Source organism: Drosophila montana, unplaced genomic scaffold (genome assembly GCF_035044405.1).
Source record: "Drosophila montana isolate Dmon_TW-CO22-7 unplaced genomic scaffold, ASM3504440v1 contig_1_1, whole genome shotgun sequence".
NCBI lineage: Eukaryota > Metazoa > Arthropoda > Insecta > Diptera > Drosophilidae > Drosophila > Drosophila montana.
In genome coordinates, this window is record NW_026996920.1 from 1,936,945 (window position 1) to 1,955,451 (window position 18,507).

The 18,507-nt window shown below is 37.8% G+C and overlaps 3 protein-coding genes across 3 annotated transcripts in view; 1 reads left to right on the forward strand and 2 right to left on the reverse strand.

Moving 5' to 3' along the window:
- Positions 1-12,591: 12,591 nt before the first annotated feature.
- Positions 12,592-14,302, reverse strand: Idgf3 (Imaginal disc growth factor 3). The gene is made up of 3 exons (XM_064679459.1): positions 14,060-14,302; positions 13,442-13,993; positions 12,592-13,372 (listed from the first exon to the last, which is right to left on the reverse strand). The coding sequence occupies exons 1-3, from the start codon at positions 14,181-14,183 to the stop codon at positions 12,720-12,722; spliced, it is 1,329 nt and encodes a 442-aa protein (XP_064535529.1). The 5' UTR covers positions 14,184-14,302; the 3' UTR covers positions 12,592-12,719.
- A 335-nt stretch (positions 14,303-14,637) lies between these two features.
- Idgf2 (Imaginal disc growth factor 2) lies at positions 14,638-18,411 on the reverse strand. The gene is made up of 3 exons (XM_064679461.1): positions 18,226-18,411; positions 15,425-15,982; positions 14,638-15,365 (listed from the first exon to the last, which is right to left on the reverse strand). Exons 1-3 carry the CDS (start codon positions 18,332-18,334, stop codon positions 14,713-14,715), a joined length of 1,320 nt encoding a protein of 439 aa, XP_064535531.1. The 5' UTR covers positions 18,335-18,411; the 3' UTR covers positions 14,638-14,712.
- Positions 17,019-18,507, forward strand: part of LOC135426385 (leucine-rich repeat-containing protein 15) — a 53,684-nt gene continuing 52,195 nt past the window's right edge. Inside the window, exon 1 of the mRNA XM_064679458.1 lies at positions 17,019-17,180. The gene's annotated coding sequence lies outside the window, so the exon portion shown is untranslated. The remainder of the gene's footprint in view (positions 17,181-18,507) is intronic.

Here is an 18,507-nt window from a genome sequence, read left to right on the forward strand (position 1 = left end):
ATAATGTCAGACTCTGGAATTTTATACCATTTTGGACTCGTAAGGATCAGTACTATCGATTGGCATCAAACAAGTGAAAATCTAAATTTTGGCCCAAATCGGTCAAATGGCAAGGGGTTACATCACGTTTTTTCTCAAAAACGGTGTCGGTTCGAAAATCGGAACTTTTTTGATGCATTTTTTTCAATATTTCGGGTACATAACGTCTGATTTTGAAATTTTATATCTCTTTGAATTCGTACAGATCCCTACTATCAATTGGCATTCATACAAGTTAAAAATCGATGGGTGTAAAAAAGGTGTGGGCCAAAAAACGATTCGTTTATTAAGAAAACCTTTCTTGATGATTTTTTGGAATATCTCGGCCAAATAATGTCAGATTGTGGAATTTTATACCATTTTGGACTCGTAAGGATCAGTACTATCGATTGGCATCAAACAAGTGAAAATCTAAATTTTGGCCCAAATCGGTCAAATGGCAAGGGGTTAAATCACGTTTTTTCTCAAAAACGGGGTCGGTTCGAAAATCGGAACTTTTTTGATAATTTTTTTTTTATATCACGGGTAAATAAAGTCTGATTTTGAAGTTTTATACCTTTTTGAATTCGTACGGATCCCTTCTATCAAGTGGCATTCATACAAGTTAAAAATCGATGGGTTAAAAAAAGGTGTGGACCAAAAAACGATTCGTTTATTAAGAAAACCTTTCTTGATGATTTTTTGGAATATCTCGGCCAAATAATGTCAGACTCTGGAATTTTATACCATTTTGGACTCGTAAGGATCAGTACTATCGATTGGCATCAAACAAGTGAAAATCTAAATGTTGGCCCAAATCGGTCAAATGGCAAGGGGTTACATCACGTTTTTTCTCAAAAACGGGGTCGGTTCGAAAATCGGAACTTTTGTGATGCATTTTTTTCAATATTTCGGGTACATAACGTCTGATTTTGAAATTTTATATCTTTTTGAATTCGTACAGATCCCTACTATCAATTGGCATTCATACAAGTTAAAAATCGATGGGTGTAAAAAAGGTGTGGGCCAAAAAACGATTCGTTTATTAAGAACACCTTTCTTGATGATTTTTTGGAATATCTCGGCCAAATAATGTCAGATTCTGGAATTTTATACCATTTTGGACTCGTAAGGATCAGTACTATCGATTGGCATCAAACAAGTGAAAATCTAAATTTTGGCCCAAATCGGTCAAATGGCAAGGGGTTACATCACGTTTTTTCTCAAAAACGGGGTCGGTTCGAAAATCGGAACTTTTTTGATAATTTTTTTTTTATATCACGGGTAAATAAAGTCTGATTTTGAAGTTTTATACCTTTTTGAATTCGTACGGATCCCTTCTATCAAGTGGCATTCATACAAGTTAAAAATCGATGGGTGTAAAAAAGGTGTGGACCAAAAAACGATTCGTTTATTAAGAAAACCTTTCTTGATGATTTTTTGGAATATCTCGGCCAAATAATGTCAGACTCTGGAACTTTATACCATTTTGGACTCGTAAGGATCAGTACTATCGATTGGCATCAAACAAGTGAAAATCTAAATTTTGGCCCAAATCGGTCAAATGGCAAGGGGTTACATCACGTTTTTTCTCAAAAACGGTGTCGGTTCGAAAATCGGAACTTTTTTGATAATTTTTTTTTTATATAACGGGTAAATAAAGTCTGATTTTGAAGTTTTATACCTTTTTGAATTCGTACGGATCCCTTCTATCAAGTGGCATTCATACAAGTTAAAAATCGATGGGTGTAAAAAAGGTGTGGACCAAAAAACGATTCGTTTATTAAGAAAACCTTTCTTGATGATTTTTTGGAATATCTCGGCCAAATAATGTCAGACTCTGGAACATTATACCATTTTGGACTCGTAAGGATCAGTACTATCGATTGGCATCAAACAAGTGAAAATCTAAATTTTGGCCCAAATCGGTCAAATGGCAAGGGGTTACATCACGTTTTTTCTCAAAAACGGGGTCGGTTCGAAAATCGGAACTTTTTTGATGCATTTTTTTCTATATTTCGGGTACATAACGTCTGATTTTGAAATTTTATACCTTTTTGAATTCGTACAGATCCCTACTATCAATTGGCATTTATACAAGTTAAAAATCGATGGGTGTAAAAAAGGTGTGGACCAAAAAACGATTCGTTTATTAAGAAAACCTTTCTTGATGATTTTTTGGAATATCTCGGCCAAATAATGTCAGATTGTGGAATTTTATACCATTTTGGACTCGTAAGGATCAGTACTATCGATTGGCATCAAACAAGTGAAAATCTAAATTTTGGCCCAAATCGGTCAAATGGCAAGGGGTTACATCACGTTTTTTCTCAAAAACGGGGTCGGTTCGAAAATCGGAACTTTTTTGATGCATTTCTTTCAATATTTCGGGTACATAACGTCTGATTTTGAAATTTTATACCTTTTTGAATTCGTACGGATCCCTACTATCAATTGGCTATCATACAAGTTAAAAATCGATGGGTTAAAAAAAGGTGTGGACCAAAAAACGATTCGTTTATTAAGAAAACCTTTCTTGATGATTTTTTGGAATATCTCGGCCAAATAATGTCAGATTCTGGAATTTTATACCATTTTGGACTCGTAAGGATCAGTACTATTGATTGGCATCAAAAAAGTGAAAATCTAAATTTTGGCCCAAATCGGTCAAATGGCAAGGGGTTACATCACGTTTTTTCTCAAAAACGGGGTCGGTTCGAAAATCGGAACTTTTTTGATGCATTTTTTTCAATATTTCGGGTACATAACGTCTGATTTTGAAATTTTATATCTTTTTGAATTCGTACAGATCCCTACTATCAATTGGCATTCATACAAGTTAAAAATCGATGGGTTAAAAAAAGGTGTGGACCAAAAAACGATTCGTTTATTAAGAAAACCTTTCTTGATGATTTTTTGGAATATCTCGGCCAAATAATTTCAGATTCTGGAATTTTATACCATTTTGGACTCGTAAGGATCAGTACTATCGATTGGCATCAAAAAAATGAAAATCTAAATTTTGGCCCAAATCGGTCAAATGGCAAGGGGTTACATCACGTTTTTTCTCAAAAACGGGGTCGGTTCGAAAATCGGAACTTTTTTGATGCATTTCTTTCAATATTTCGGGTACATAACGTCTGATTTTGAAATTTTATACCTTTTTGAATTCGTACAGATCCCTACTATCAATTGGCATTTATACAGGTTAAAAATCGATGGGTTAAAAAAAGGTGTGGACCAAAAAACGATTCGTTTATTAAGAAAACCTTTCTTGATGATTTTTTGGAATATCTCGGACAAATAATGTCAGATTCTGGAATTTTATACCATTTTGGACTAGTAAGGATCAGTACTATCGATTGGCATCAAAAAAATGAAAATCTAAATTTTGGCCCAAATCGGTTAAATGGCAAGGGGTTACATCACGTTTTTTCTCAAAAACGGGGTCGGTTCGAAAATCGGAACTTTTTTGATGCATTTTTTTCAATATTTCGGGTACATAAAGTCTGATTTTGAAATTTTATATCTTTTTGAATTCGTACAGATCCCTACTATCAATTGGCTCTCATACAAGTTAAAAATCGATGGGTTAAAAAAAGGTGTGGACCAAAAAACGATTCGTTTATTAAGAAAACCTTTCTTGATGATTTTTTGGAATATCTCGGCCAAATAATTTCAGATTCTGGAATTTTATACCATTTTGGACTCGTAAGGATCAGTACTATCGATTGGCATCAAAAAAATGAAAATCTAAATTTTGGCCCAAATCGGTCAAATGGCAAGGGGTTACATCACGTTTTTTCTCAAAAACGGGGTCGGTTCGAAAATCGGAACTTTTTTGATGCATTTCTTTCAATATTTCGGGTACATAAAGTCTGATTTTGAAATTTTATACCTTTTTGAATTCGTACAGATCCCTACTATCAAGTGGCATTCATACAAGTTAAAAATCGATGGGTGTAAAAAAGGTGTGGACCAAAAAACGATTCGTTTATTAAGAAAACCTTTCTTGATGATTTTTTGGAATATCTCGGCCAAATAATATCAGATTGTGGAATTTTATACCATTTTGGACTCGTAAGGATCAGTACTATCGATTGGCATCAAACAAGTGAAAATCTAAATTTTGGCCCAAATCGGTCAAATGGCAAGGGGTTACATCACGTTTTTTCTCAAAAACGGGGTCGGTTCGAAAATCGGAACTTTTTTGAAGCATTTTTTTTGAATATCTCGGGTACATAACGTCTGATTTTGAAATTTTATACCTTCTTGAATTCGAACAGATCCCTACTATCAATTGGCATTCATACAAGTTAAAAATCGATGGGTTACAAAAAGGTGTTGACCAAAAAACGATTCGTTTGTTAATAAAACCTTTCTTGACGATTTTTTGGAATAGCTCGGCCAAATAATGTCAAATTCTGGATTTTTATACCATTTTGGACTCGTAAGGATCAGTACTATCGATTGGCATCAAACAAGTGAAAATCTAAATTTTGGCCCAAATCGGTCAAATGGCAAGGGGTTACATCACGTTTTTTCTCAAAAACGGGGTCGGTTCGAAAATCGGAACTTTTTTGAAGCATTTTTTTTGAATATCTCGGGTAAATAACGTCTGATTTTGAAATTTTATACCTTTTTGAATTCGTACAGATCCCTACTATCAATTAGCTTTTATACAAGTTAAAAATCGATGGGTTAAAAAAAGGTGTGGACCAAAAATCGATTCGTTTATTAAGAAAACCTTTCTTGATGATTTTTTGGAATATCTCGGCCAAATAATGTCAGATTCTGGAATTTTATACCATTTAGGACTAATTAGGATCAGTACTATCGATTGGCATCAAACAAGTGAAAATCTAAATTTTGGCCCTAATCGGTCAAATGGCAAGGGGTTACATCACGTTTTTTCTCAAAAACGGGGTCGGTTCGAAAATCGGAACTTTTTTGATGCATTTTTTTCAATATTTCGGATACATAACGTCTGATTTTGAAATTTTATACCTTTTTGAATTCGTACAGATCCCTACTATCAATTGGCATTCATACAAGTTAAAAATCGATGGGTTATAAAAAGGTGTGGACCAAAAAACGATTCGTTTATTAAGAAAACCTTTCTTGATGATTTTTTGGATTATGTCGGCCAAATAATGTCAGATTCTGTAATTTTATGCCATTTTGGACTCGTAAGGATAAGTATTATCGATTGGCATCAAAATGAAAATCTAAATTTTGGCCCAAATCGGTTAAAAGGGGTTACATCACGTTTTTTCTCAAAAAACTGGGACGGTTTGAAAATTAAATATTTTTTGATGATTATTTCTGTAGATCTCGGATAAATATCGTCTGATTTTGAAATTATATACCTTCTTGCATTCGTACGGATACCTATTATCAATTGGCATTAAAACAAATTAAAAATCGATGGGTTAAAAATAGTTGTTGACCAAAAAGCCATTATTTTTTAAAGTCAACCTTTTTTGATGATTTTTTGGAATATGTTGGCCAAATCGTAATCCTTATCTCGATACTTATTCACACAAGTAAGATCGTTGAAGTTGGGTGCAACCGACAACGCAAAATACTCTGATCATAGTTCGGTTAGCAGTTAGTTTAGTCAAATGGAGTCTTCGCGCAAACTAAGTTTGTCTCAAATAATCGCTTCTATGAAATCGATGAAAATCGATATTTCGCTTTTTAGATACCTTCCCCTTTTGTCACCAAGTAGTCAAGTACCTAATTTTTGGAGGTATGATCTTGGTCTTTGGTATTTACTTACAAAATAAAAATAAATTTTCGCACATACAACCTTTGACCCAGTTTTTCTATCCAAGTGGAAAGAATTTTCAAAAATGAGTACAAACTTTAACTTTCTAGCTTCTATTGGCATTGCATTATTACGTTGGTCTTAATAATGTCCAGGATAAATTTCGAACCTTTGTTTTTATTCAAATATTATTGGAATATCACAAAGCTTGTGATCAATGAAACCAAATGAAATTAAATGTATGTAAGGAAATCGTAAATAAATAATAATATAAATACGCATTTAAAAAGCACACTATGTCTGATTATTTAAGTTGATTGAATTCAAGATGTGAGTGCATGTAGTTAAATAGCTCTTGATGTAAAATATTGGCACACTAGCTTTCAATTTAGAATTGTTTACAATCGAAATGGAAATAGCATGGGCTCATGCCAGGGTGATTTTACGAGTGTTTATTTGTGCATCTAAACATTTTTAATGGGGAATCATAAGTCCTGGTAATGTTCCCGGATACCCCAAAGTAAACGGCGCACACGCTGGGTGGTAGACGTCGCTGTAAAACTTTTTGATTATAATGATATACTGCAAAGTATTTTTTGAATTATTGCATGGCGCACAAGGCGTAATAAAATCTCAGCCAGACTCGATACCGATCCCGCACTGATGGATGTATGTAGTTTTATTGTTTTTTCCTCGATTTAATTAAGCCCGAGCAAAGCGTGCCGCCAGCGACGTTGTTGGCCATTTACTTGGCATTTATTTGTTTGTTTTAGGCGCGTCGTCATCAGTCTGCCTCCTTACGGCCAGCCCCATTCTGTCATCCAGTCTTTCAGTTGCAGCCAGATAGTTGCTCTTAATCTCCAACAGTTTCACACGTTTTCTTCTTCCATGTAGCTTGTTTTGTTTCGTTTTTAGTGCGGCAATTAAAAGTTGAAAATGTTTATGTTCATTCATTGGTGACCGCAAGCCTAGGGAAAATAGTTTAGTTGTCTTTATCTAAAAATTTAAATTGCGTACACATTCGCTGATCTACTAAATTAATTAGTGGCTCGGGTGAGGGGACGCATACTTGTATGCACATGACATTGCTATTTTGTTTTAATTAATCACGTTTAATTAATCATTTCCGAGGGACCTCTTAGTAATGTTAACAAGTAAAGGTGTTCCAGTCTGGAGAGCGCGACAAGAAGATACTCTGAGGTGCAGTAACTCCATTTTGTTTAGCTTCTTCCCTCAGCCCTAAACTATTGGCGGCGCATTCTTGAATAACTTTCGTTGTGACAGTTCGATCGTCATGAAATAGCCAGGTTTTAAATATATTATCGAAGAGTGTGCGCCTGGCTATACCACTTGAATTGCGGGTTTTCTTTTGTTTTGCGTGTGATATACCGGCATATTAGGTCGGTCATGATCTGATCGACTTAGCTCATCGTCGTGATAACGGGGTCGGTGATGCTTCTTTCTGTCTGTTTCAAATTTATACAATACCCTGTACCGCTAAGCTGAGTAAAAAGGGGATGACGGTTTTATGGGAATGTATGCAATATGCAGAATAGAAAGCATCTACGACCCCATGAAGTATATATTTATATTCCGTCTGTCTATTTATGAATGCGTCGATCTCGGAAATTACAAAAGCTACAGACCGTATATTAATATTTATAATATATTATACGCAGAACGAACCTATATTTGTTTTTTCAATAACTTTCCCCCTTTCCATAGAACGTCAATATTGAAACAATCGATTATAAAAGACAAATAAGAAAAACTTGGTATGTGGATTTTCGTGTACTATACACAAGTCAAGGCATGTGTGGTAATGTGTATTATATTTATTTAGTAAAAACAATTATGGATTTTAAATAAATCTAAGTCAAAAACGTATGTTTCCACATGCAGGGTATCCCCTCATCGGACACTCTCGATTAGAGCACTTTAACTTGTTTGTTTATACGTAAACTATTAAACGCCACACACGTTTCTTCATTAATTCCACGTGTTTATTTGTTTAAAATAACCTTTTATGACGCTGTGGCGCTACAACTTGCTACGGTCGTTATACACATGGCAGTACGTACACAGAGGGAAAACTCAGTGTGAGTTGAAAAAGGCGACTCTAGAACTGTGTATTATATGGTTAGCTATCCACATCATAGAGCATCGTGCCGCTGCCGACAGCTAATTGAATTTAATTGGCGCGAAAAATCTGTATGAAAATAAACAAAACTTTTAGTTTTTAACACACTTCTCCTTTATTTTTTGTTGTTGCATAATTGTATGACTTGTTTATTTCATTTAGCAACAATAACTTTAACTTGTATCAGGCCAATGTTTATGCCACATTTTTATTGTCGCTTTTTCAAGAATAAAAAATCAACAACCACAAGAACAATGTTCTTGTACTAGGAAATACTTTGCCAATGTCATCAAGACAAAAAAGATATGTTTGATGCTCCGCGTATAAGACATTCTTCTTTAATCCGAACGAAAGTTGAACTGAATGCCCAGGTCTTTAGAGATGCGCCTTTTAGTAAAAGAAAACACACATTCTCATCAATTGCTGACTAAGGCTTTAATTGAAAATCTCAATAAAAGCATCAAAATTTTGGATTCATATTGTAAAGATAAAGTTTACCTTAAATTATGTAGAACAGCGCTTTTCATTTCCATAAGCTTATGATAGGTGATTTATAGGGGTTTCCATACAATTACTTACTGGGTTGTCTCATTTAAGTCCTAAACTATGTAAGGCTGAAGCTAAAAACTATTGTTTGAGATTGCAGTCTCGTGTTGTGCGCATGTGTGTTCCGAATGAATGTTACAGCAGTTTGGGGCTGAGCGCTCTTACTTATTATACTCCGTTTAAAAAGAAAAAACGAAAAGAAAAATAGTACGTAGGAATTGTGAATGTTTTGCGGAGTCTTTCCGATTATGCGTGTGTCCTCAATTTCGGCGCTGGGAAAGAGTAAACTTTGAATAAGACAGATTTTAAAATTGGACTTACATTCTATGTATCAATATGTATCAGGGCTGCAGTAAAGTATTAGACTTGGTATTTAATATTCAATAATGGATAAAGAGTATAAACTAAAAAGCAGAAGCAATAAAGTGAATCCTTAAAATAATAATGAATTGGCTGCCACGAGCTGGGTGTTAAACATTTATAAAGGAATGGAGAGCTCTGCAGAATGCTTGCAAGTTTCTGGCTTGGCTTGGCGCCACTTGGCGCCCAGGGATCGTCATCCGGTACTAGGCTTAAATCATTTAGTGTGACAACCCGCTGACAATTGAACGAAAAAGGAGATGGACAGCTAAATTCCAGGCTTCTAAAATATGAACTCGATTAACGATGATGAAAACATGTGAGCCGAGCAGAGCTAAGTCCATAAAATATCGTGATTTATTTGAAATGAACAAAACAATAAAATAACTGACTCGAAGCAAGCAAACGACTGCAATGAGCAAGGCGCACATAAGTTTGGCAAAGGTTTGCAAAATGTTTCACTCATAGCCAGACAGCTGAAGGAAAAGATACACATACATAAGAGCTAAGGTATTTTTATACCCTGTTACAAAATGATGTGACTATATTCGTGTTGAGTACTCTCTCTCCCACTTATCCAATTAAAATTTCAATTCGTCTTTCTACAAAATTAAATAAAAAGAGAAGTGGGCGTGCCAAAAGTAAACCAACTGAACAAATTTGGTGAATAAAACTTTAACTCGGCACCTAGAATAATAACTTGGCAGATAGAGTATTCCAAAAGTAATGTATTTTTTCGTTGAGGTCACAGTACTTGTGTAGGTACAAAATATGACCATGAACCATTATTATTTAATTTCTTAATATATAACTTAAACACCCTATACAAACAATTTTATTGTGTATTAACCCTGATGAAAAATTGAAACCATTCGGTGTTTTACTTTGAACAATTTAAAGTTTTGCTCCTAATTCTTTTTAGGTCAGTCATTTGCTTGAATTATATAGAGATGGGAAATTCGGAGTGTAGCCTGTGCTGCTCAAGTTAAATACAGGGTATGCACAAGCATTGCTTGCAATAATACATACTTCAATATTGCACAATCATACAGAAAGCGTAAATAACGAAGGCTCCGAATTTTGTAAAATTATTTTCCGGATTAAGCAAAGTCCATGGTACTAAACGCTTACCCAATGTATACGAAAATCTCTGTCCATGGTGACAGTGCAGCAGCTAATAATATCAGTGGTATCTGAATGTTCGCAAATTGACCAAATCCTGACTTCAAGCAATGTACATGCATGCATTTCTTATCGCCATCGTGGACATCTTCGACTAACCAAAACAATACAACGCGCAATCAGCGACACTTCATCGGCCACCGCAAATAAAAAAAATCAGAAAACAAAAGGACACAGAGCGTAATGAGGGCGAAAATATCTTTATTTAAAGAGGTAGCCCCAGGCTGGCGACTGTGAGCCTTCCACAGAAGGCAGCAGCTTGGAGTGCAGCCAGCTTGGGGAAGCATAGGCAACATATTTGTCATTCGCATGGGGCGCAGGCTGCCAATAATCGCAAAGCAAATATCATGCAGAGGTCTTGTTGCACCACTACCGCCAATGTGCCTTAATTAGATAAGGCGACAAGCTGCCAGGGGGCTGGAGCGGGAGTCGGAGTCGAGCTATGAGCAGCAGACACGATCTTTCTTTCGATGGGATATAGCAGAGTACTGGGATCTGAGACCGTAGCTTGGCGACAGATTCTGCTAAACAATGCCATGTTTACAACTTGTAGGCTATGCCAGGTTTGTTTTTTTTTCCCCTCTTTTTTTTGTGGTATACTGTAGACACTTTTCTGCCCTGACTAAGGACTTAAGTTAGCATTTGTGTGTGAGCTATATCAAGATCTGGCAAGAAGCCGCCACGGTCAATTGCCACTAAATGCATATTTTGCATTCTGTAAGGGCATTGCGCCAATTGCGAATAATTTTAGAGCTTAGTTTGCCTAACAATATCACGATTTTCAAATAATTTGTATATCTGTCGACTAGAAAGACTCTAAAATAGGCAATTATTCTTGCATAGTATTAACAAGGGTTATGGTACGCAGTTATGTGCATACTTTATGACTACTTTACGTAAATATTATTTCAATGAATTGCATAAGTTAATCAAACAAGAGCGTAGCAGTCAAATTAAAATTACTGTTCACTGTAGAATTACTGGGGATTAGCGATTCAATAGCTCTTATTGAATATTGGAAAGAATACAGATTTGAAGATTAAGATTTAAACCCTTCTTCTGCTTAGTAGAAACAAATCGAAAGTCTACTATAGACAGTGAGAGCTCCCATCACGGACAGCTTACATAAGCGGACAAATTTCGTCGCAATCCTTCCATAATTCTTTGGATACCAAATGCATTCTCATATCCGGGCGCTTCAATAACATAATTAAGTCGGTAATTCTTCTTTAGATACAGATGTACATGTTTATGCCATACGGTTTGAGAATGGATTGAAATTGCAGATTATCCACATAAGTTTCTTCTTTAACACGTGTTAATATTATATATATATATTTTTTTTAATAAACTTATTACATAACCGAATATCTGCCTCAGAGCACAAATATGGCATCAAGACATTTTTTTTCTATAATATATTTTTATCTTTTAGAAAAATTGAAAATTGTTTGCCTTTACCTCTCAAATTTATGAAAGTTTTCGAAGGTTCAATATTGGCAAATCACAGGCCGCAGAAATAAATAATAAATAAAATAAAAATAAAAAGTTTGAGCCTCTCCGATAAGCGGCCATCTCCCATGAGCACACATCTTTCATAAACGGACAAAACCCTTCAAAGGTATGTGTCCTGTTAGGGCGCCTTCACGTTTTATGGAAGAGTATTCATATTAAGATTCCTCGTAATTTCAACGACAGAAATGTTGTTTTAACCATGCCAGACTCTTTTTAACCAAGTGTATTACCCAAAATATATGTGGGCATGGAATTTGCTTGATTTAGTTGTCTTCAATCGTGTTGTTGTCGTCAGCCAACGACGCCGTCTTATTGTCATTGATCTTCAATCGGTCTCTTTCTAACAGTTTCAGCTTTCGTCCTACCCTTGGCACGGGCGCCTTTTCATCGTTTCTGTTAGTAAACGAAAGATGCAAGGTCGGAGCAGGAAGGAGGAAAGGTGGAAGGTCTGGTTGGTTTCATCGGCCAGACAGCCGACTGCGCTTACATATATAGCTCGATTTGACTATGGAACGTTGCGCCAATTACACAAACAACTGCCGAGGCAATTGTGCCTGACTAGAATACACCCTGTACCCATTTCTTTACCTCCTTCCATGCATATAAGACTGACGGACATGGCTAGACCGACTGAGCTGTCGAAAACATATACACTCTATGGCGGGGAAGATGCCTCCATCTGCTTGTTAAACACATACCTACATGTGCGCAAAACCATGTACCCCTTTTTACTCATTCTCAATGGGTACAGTGAATAACAATTGGAAAGCCGCGCCGGCGCAGGCAAAGCCGCCGTATGTGCTGAAATCTGTAAATCTCTATGGCAGGGCAAGCAGAACCGAAAGAAACGACGAAATAAGCAAAAAATAACAAACCATTTTAGCAAGATGGTAGCAAGGCGAAAGAGATAAAGGGAGCGTTTCACCGCTGGGTGCCAACGAAATCCAATGCAAAGGCAGACAATTTAACCCAGATCCACAGCCAGAGAGCGAGTCAAGCGAACACTATTATATGTAGTTGCAGTAGTTGTCCCCAGGCCAATGAAATAATTTGCGGCGCATTTTAGTTTACAACTTTGTAATTAATTAGCAAGAGGACACACACTGGGGCCAGCTTCGGCAGCCAGCGGCGCAACTTAGTGACATTTGGAAAAGGGCTACTTGATATGTATATATGCAGAGGTAGACATCAGAGTAGTCGATACTTGATAGCGCGCAGCATGGGGAAGCGGTCTCCGGTGCACTGACCTCGGAAGTCATCCTGAGTTAAGTCGAACAAAGCGACGCCTCCGAGATTCTTGACACGCGCATATTGTGCCTTGCTGCCAGCTGTATCAGGATCATCATAGCTAACCCACAAGCCATACTGGCCGTCCTCATCGGCCAGGCGATAAGCATAGCTGCCATAACGCTTTGTGGGATCGGGAACGCGTCGTATGGGAGCGGCGGCGCCTTTGCTATTCGCATTGCTAGGATTGGGAAGTAGTTGACAGATCTCAGCCCAATTTAGAAGTCCTTCTGTCTTGGTTTGTGGACCGGCAGCCGCTGGACCATCAGCAGCCACAGCGGGCTCTCCAGTGGTACCAGAATCTGTGGTTAGTTTCCAGGCTCGTCCATAGGTGGCAATACCAATGTTCAGCTTGTTAGCTGGCACACGCTGTAGCAGCCAGTGTTCCATTTGAAAGTGGACATTGTAGTGTGCCAGTCGGTTCTGGCCAAATGCCTCGTAAAGTGGAGCTGAGAAATCAGCTTCCTCGGGATTGCGAGTGGGCGTGAGAAAGTCGAACGTGCCGAGGTTAATAAAATCCACTTTATCAGCGATGGCAGGAGCATCGAAGTACCCTGAGGATAAGATATTAACAAACATTAGTTTAATGATATACAATTAAGCCAAGAATATAGCGAACTCACAGCTGGAATTGACATTGGGCAGAACGGTGAGACTTAGCAGCAGATCGTTGACTTTAAGCGCACTACTGAGATCCTTGACAAAATTTGTCATCTGTGTCTTATGCGTTTCAGAGTCAGGGTCCACAATGAAATCGCCTGTGAAGAATTTTTTGAAGCTTTTCCAGGCCATTCCCACATCAGAGTGAATCTTGCGGGGCTTATTGCGCGGCAGCTGGAAAGCGAGATCCAGACCATCGAAATTAAAGCGACGTATGACATCTCTAGCCGAGCTAATGAAACGCGCTTGTGCCTGGCTGCCTGCCTCCAGGAGCTGGATGTATTTCTCTTCTTGCTGAACATCACGATCGCCGCCCACACTTAATAAAAATTTAATATATGGGTACTTCTCCTTAAACGCCGTTATTTGCGCAAAATGTCGACGCTCAAAGTCCAGCCGTTGGTTAAGGCTTTTTACCTCAAAGGTGTCTGGATTGATGCCAGCATAGCCATATATCACGTGCGTGCAAAACTGCAGTGCCAGCTCCAAATCCGTGAGTGAGAACTGAGCAAGGCCTGTGGGAGAGCAACGCACAGATCAGAAGAGAGTAAGCAATGTGGAGAGCATTTAAATATATTTACCTTGTCGCTCAAAGCCACTAGAGTCGTAGAAGCATATCAGATGGGGCGCGGCGTTGATTGACTGCGGCTCTGAGAGCAGCAAAGTCATCGCTAGCCCGAGCCACAAGGGCCACAAAGAGCGCATTTTTGTAGATTTGGAGAGCAGCTAGCTAGCGAGAGAAAGAGCAGCCTGGGGACAGGGGGTAACAAGATCGCAATTAAATACGTCCGCACGAAACGAGAGACAAACCGCAACTAAATTCATATGGCAACGGAAATCGCATCAAGCGAGCTTTGTAGACTCAAGGGGCCGAACAATAGGCTTTATATTATCAACAAATTTCTCGGAACTGTTTTTGTTTGTGTACAGTGAACAGAGAGTGACAAATGACGTCGAGGCCAATGAGATCACTCTGTTTGGGTAATTTACAAAACTTAAAAGTATTTGTTTATGACTTACTAAAAAGTTGTAACGCGATAAGCTTCAACGAATCTTTAGCTTTATTTTATTAAGCGCTTTAAAATATACAAATATTAATTTGCTTAGTCTGCCACATCAATACATACCCATTTCCCAACTGGACTAAACAAACAATTGGTAGGCGGTAAACTGATAAGCCGAGAAATTTCATCGTCTGTTTATTTATATGAGCTTTAGTTGAGCACAATTAAAATTAAAGTCGATATTTAATAGAGCGCAGGATTGGATATTTGTCACTAGTGCACTGTCCACGGAAATCGTCGTAGCCTAGGTCGAATAAAGCTACACCGCCCAGATTCTTGGCACGTACATAGGCTGCCTTGTTCGAGGCGGCATCGGGATCATCATAACTAACCCAAATACCCTCAGTTATGGCCCCATCGACCGCGCGATATGCGTAGTTCCCGTATCGCTTGGAAGGATCGCTTACACGCCTTAATGGCGCATCATTTCCCTTGAGATATTGATTTTGCGGATTAGACAGCTTAGCGCAGATCTCTGGGTAGCTAAGCAGACCAGCCTTTTGAGATTGCAGACCTTCCGGAGCAGGTCCTTCGGTTTGACGGACAATGGGAGTCCCTTCAAGGCCTGATTCGCTAGACAGTTTCCATGCGTTTCCATAGCTGGCAACTCCTAAATTAAGCTTGCTGGCTGGAAACCCTTGCTGAAGCCAATATTGCACCTGAAAATCAACATTGTAGTGCGGGAGGCGGTCTTGGGCTGCCAATTCGTACAGTGGAGCCGTATAATCTGCCTCTTCGGGATTGCGAGTCGGCGTTAGAAAGTCAAAGGCGGCCAAGTTGACAAAGTCAACGAGCCCGTTCAGCGCTGGTATGTCAAAGTACCCTGGGAAAAATTGGGTACTAATGCATTTTCTTAAATGACAATTATCTTTTAATACTCACAGGTGGAGTTAACATTCGGGAGCACAGTCAAACTTAGTAAAAATCCATCAGCACGTAGCGAATCCTTCAAATCTCGAACAAACGCTGTAAACTGCTCCTTATGCAGGGCCGCATTGTTATCAACTATAAAGTCGCCAGTAAATAGCTTCTTGAAGCTTTTCCAAACTGTGCCCAGCTCACTGTGCACTTTTCTGGGCTTGTTTCTAGGGAACTGATATGCTAGATCCAAGCCATCAAAGCCATAGTTCTTAACCAACGAGTAGGCCGACTGGATGAATCCCGTCTGTCGCACCTTCTCCCCTTCGAGTAGCTCAATGTACTTGTTTGGATGTTCCACATCGATGTCACGATCGCCGCCCACGCTTAGTAGCACCTTTAAATGTGGATATTTTCGCTTGAAGGCTGTTATTTCGGAAAACTGATGCTTATAGATGTCCAAATTTTCATTCAAGCTGTATGCCTGATAGTTGTCGCCACGAAGGCCCACATATCCGTAGACCAAGTGCGAGCAGAACTGCAAGGCGATTTCCAAGTCCGGATTCAACAGTTTGCCTAATCCTGCAGCGGTTATTAGAGGTTGATTATTAAACATGAAATAAGTGAAAATTCTTACTTTGTTGAAAGAGTAACAGACTACTGCAGTAAAGATCTTACTAGACTCACCAGACTAAGATCAACTTATTTCACAAAAATTGAAATACTTTGGATATGTTTATATCAACAAGAGCCTGAAAGCTTAATTTAGGACCTGTAGCTTTTATAAGCTTCCAGACATGGACAAAAACAATCAGAAAATCGATGGTTCGATCCTCTGAGGAGGTCATCAGCAGTCTAAGGCTGTGAAAAATCGATTTTCGCGATTGTAACGAATTCCTCTCTAGCTTCAACAGTGGTGAAGAAATATTTAAATGCTCTTGTTCACATTATGAATAGAGTCAGACTAGAAGTTAGACTATAAATTGTTATTTTAAGCTTGAAATTGAAATTGATAAATTATTAAAAACTTAATAAAAGACTTTCTGTAAAGCTTTTTTATTTCACCAACTGTCATCTTAACAGCTCTGGCTTAGCTATCAGCCCCGGCTTACAGTTTGATGTATTTCTTATTTATTTACATCAAAGTCGGTTTATGTGTGCAATTGGATCAACAATGGCTTTTCCGACATAAACGATCCAATTTCCCTATAGTGCACCACACATTGGGATCATTGTCCCGCAGGGGCTCAATTAAGAGCAACAACAGTCTTGTTGAATTTATACTTCGCAGTATTCATTATTCACTTGAATGTACACAGTTGCCTAAGAGTGATTAAAAATGATCCCAAAAATAGTGTGTTATCTTTTAACACGTTGATTATCAATTCTAGACTGTTTTTGTGTTTATAGTTACGTGTATAAATTGATAAATTTATATAATTGATTTATTTATGTAATTAAATAAAAAGATCTATGTTTTTAAATTGTAGTTTGACGCCCACAGTTTTTCCATTTTATGAATCGGGTGCGATCTCTAAACGAATTACATTTGGTTCCACTGTTCATTACGTCGTCATAATGTTAGTCACTTGTTGGGTCTCAAGCGGAGAAATGTTGCTGGGGCAGTTGTCGCGCTGGACTCGCAGCGAGTTGTACACTCAGATTTCGATTTCAAGCGCGTGGATTGTGTGAGCGGCTCAAGCTCTTGTTTTTAAAAAACTGTCACGTTTGGATAACAATTTTGTGCTACTTTATTGCTGTTGCTGTTTTATTATTGTCAGTAAGTTGGCGAGGTGACCTTGTATTTAATTGTTTGCCTTTGAAATTGCCAGTTTTCATAGATCATCATACTTTTAATAACAATATAGAGAGAGATATATATATATACATAGAGAGAGAGAGAGAGAGAGCATATTTGTGAGCTCGGCTCGTTTAGAGTAAGAGCTACTCTCTCGAACCTCAACTCAACTGATAAGCCACTGACCTCCAGTCACAACTACGCGACAGCCTCTCGCGATATGTTTACGTGCTGGTTTTAAAATGAACTTAATATTAAGAAGTTAAATTGTGTTTTATAGTTTAATACGTAATATAAACGGATTTTTCAATGGGTTAGTACGAAATATGCTAATTAAAAGCTTTTAACATGTGTTATCAGATTTGCGTCTGAATTTAGTTTGATCTTTAGCAAAACGCGGAGTGTGCTCGACGAGGAGACTGGTTTTGATGTTATTACAGAGAAGCACGCACACGATCCGCTTCAAGTTTTCAAAACGTATAAACAACAAAATACAATTTGAAATAATTCATAATTGATTAAAAGGGAGGTTTGACAAAATCTAAGCTTAATCTGCATATGGCATACAAAAATATATTTAACAAAAATATACATATTTTCGATTAAAAATAGATTTCTAATGAAATTGTGGAACAGTTGAAAATAAACTCTTGCTAATGGTACCAATAGTAATCGACTTGAAAATACCCTGTACCAATATTTACACTGTCCTTGTGGGCTTGAACTGAAACATGTTTATATGTACAACTACAATTACAATTTAACTAACAGGTAGAGTTATCAAGATATGAAATACACATTATTCGCGTATGGTAAATTGAGCCTGGTTTTTAAAGTCTCTGAGCCACGGCCCCAGAGTCATACGGACATGTCAATACTGATAATTGATTGCGGCAGCCTTACAATATCCTCTGAAGGGAATTCCAATTCTAGTTAACAAAATAATAATATCCTCTGTCAGGGAATTCCAATTTTAACTAACCAATTAAATAAGGTTTTCAATTAACACCCGAAAATGCCCCCTTACCTTCGCGTGTGTAGCTTGATGAATCATAATAGCACACTAAGTTAGATGCTCCGAGTGTGACAGTCACAAGAAAGCCCGTGAAAAACGAAAGCAAAAAGAACAGCTTCATGCTGCAGTATTAGAAAAATACTTAGCAGACAAGACTCACGACCGCATCGACGATTAAATGAAATCGAACTGAAGCTGAAATGGAAACCGAAAACGCAAACGACAAACGGCAAACGACAAATGAAGCTGCCGACCGACGATGACGATAGCAAAAGCTTTCATGGAGAGGAACAC

Excerpts from the sequence above, each read along its gene's own strand:
- Idgf3 (XM_064679459.1), bottom strand. The coding sequence starts at position 14,183 with ATGCGCTCTTTGTGGCCCTTGTGGCTCGGGCTAGCGATGACTTTGCTG. Across the intron at positions 13,994-14,059 it reads TAGTGGCTTTGAGCGACAAG|GCCTTGCTCAGTTCTCACTC; the intron begins GTAAATATATTT and ends GCTCTCCCACAG. Across the intron at positions 13,373-13,441 it reads GCCCAATGTCAATTCCAGCT|GGTACTTCGATGCTCCTGCC; the intron begins GTGAGTTCGCTA and ends TCTTATCCTCAG.
- Idgf2 (XM_064679461.1), bottom strand. The coding sequence starts at position 18,334 with ATGAAGCTGTTCTTTTTGCTTTCGTTTTTCACGGGCTTTCTTGTGACT. Across the intron at positions 15,983-18,225 it reads ATCAAGCTACACACGCGAAG|GATTAGGCAAACTGTTGAAT; the intron begins GTAAGGGGGCAT and ends TAACCGCTGCAG. Across the intron at positions 15,366-15,424 it reads CCCGAATGTTAACTCCACCT|GGTACTTTGACATACCAGCG; the intron begins GTGAGTATTAAA and ends AATTTTTCCCAG.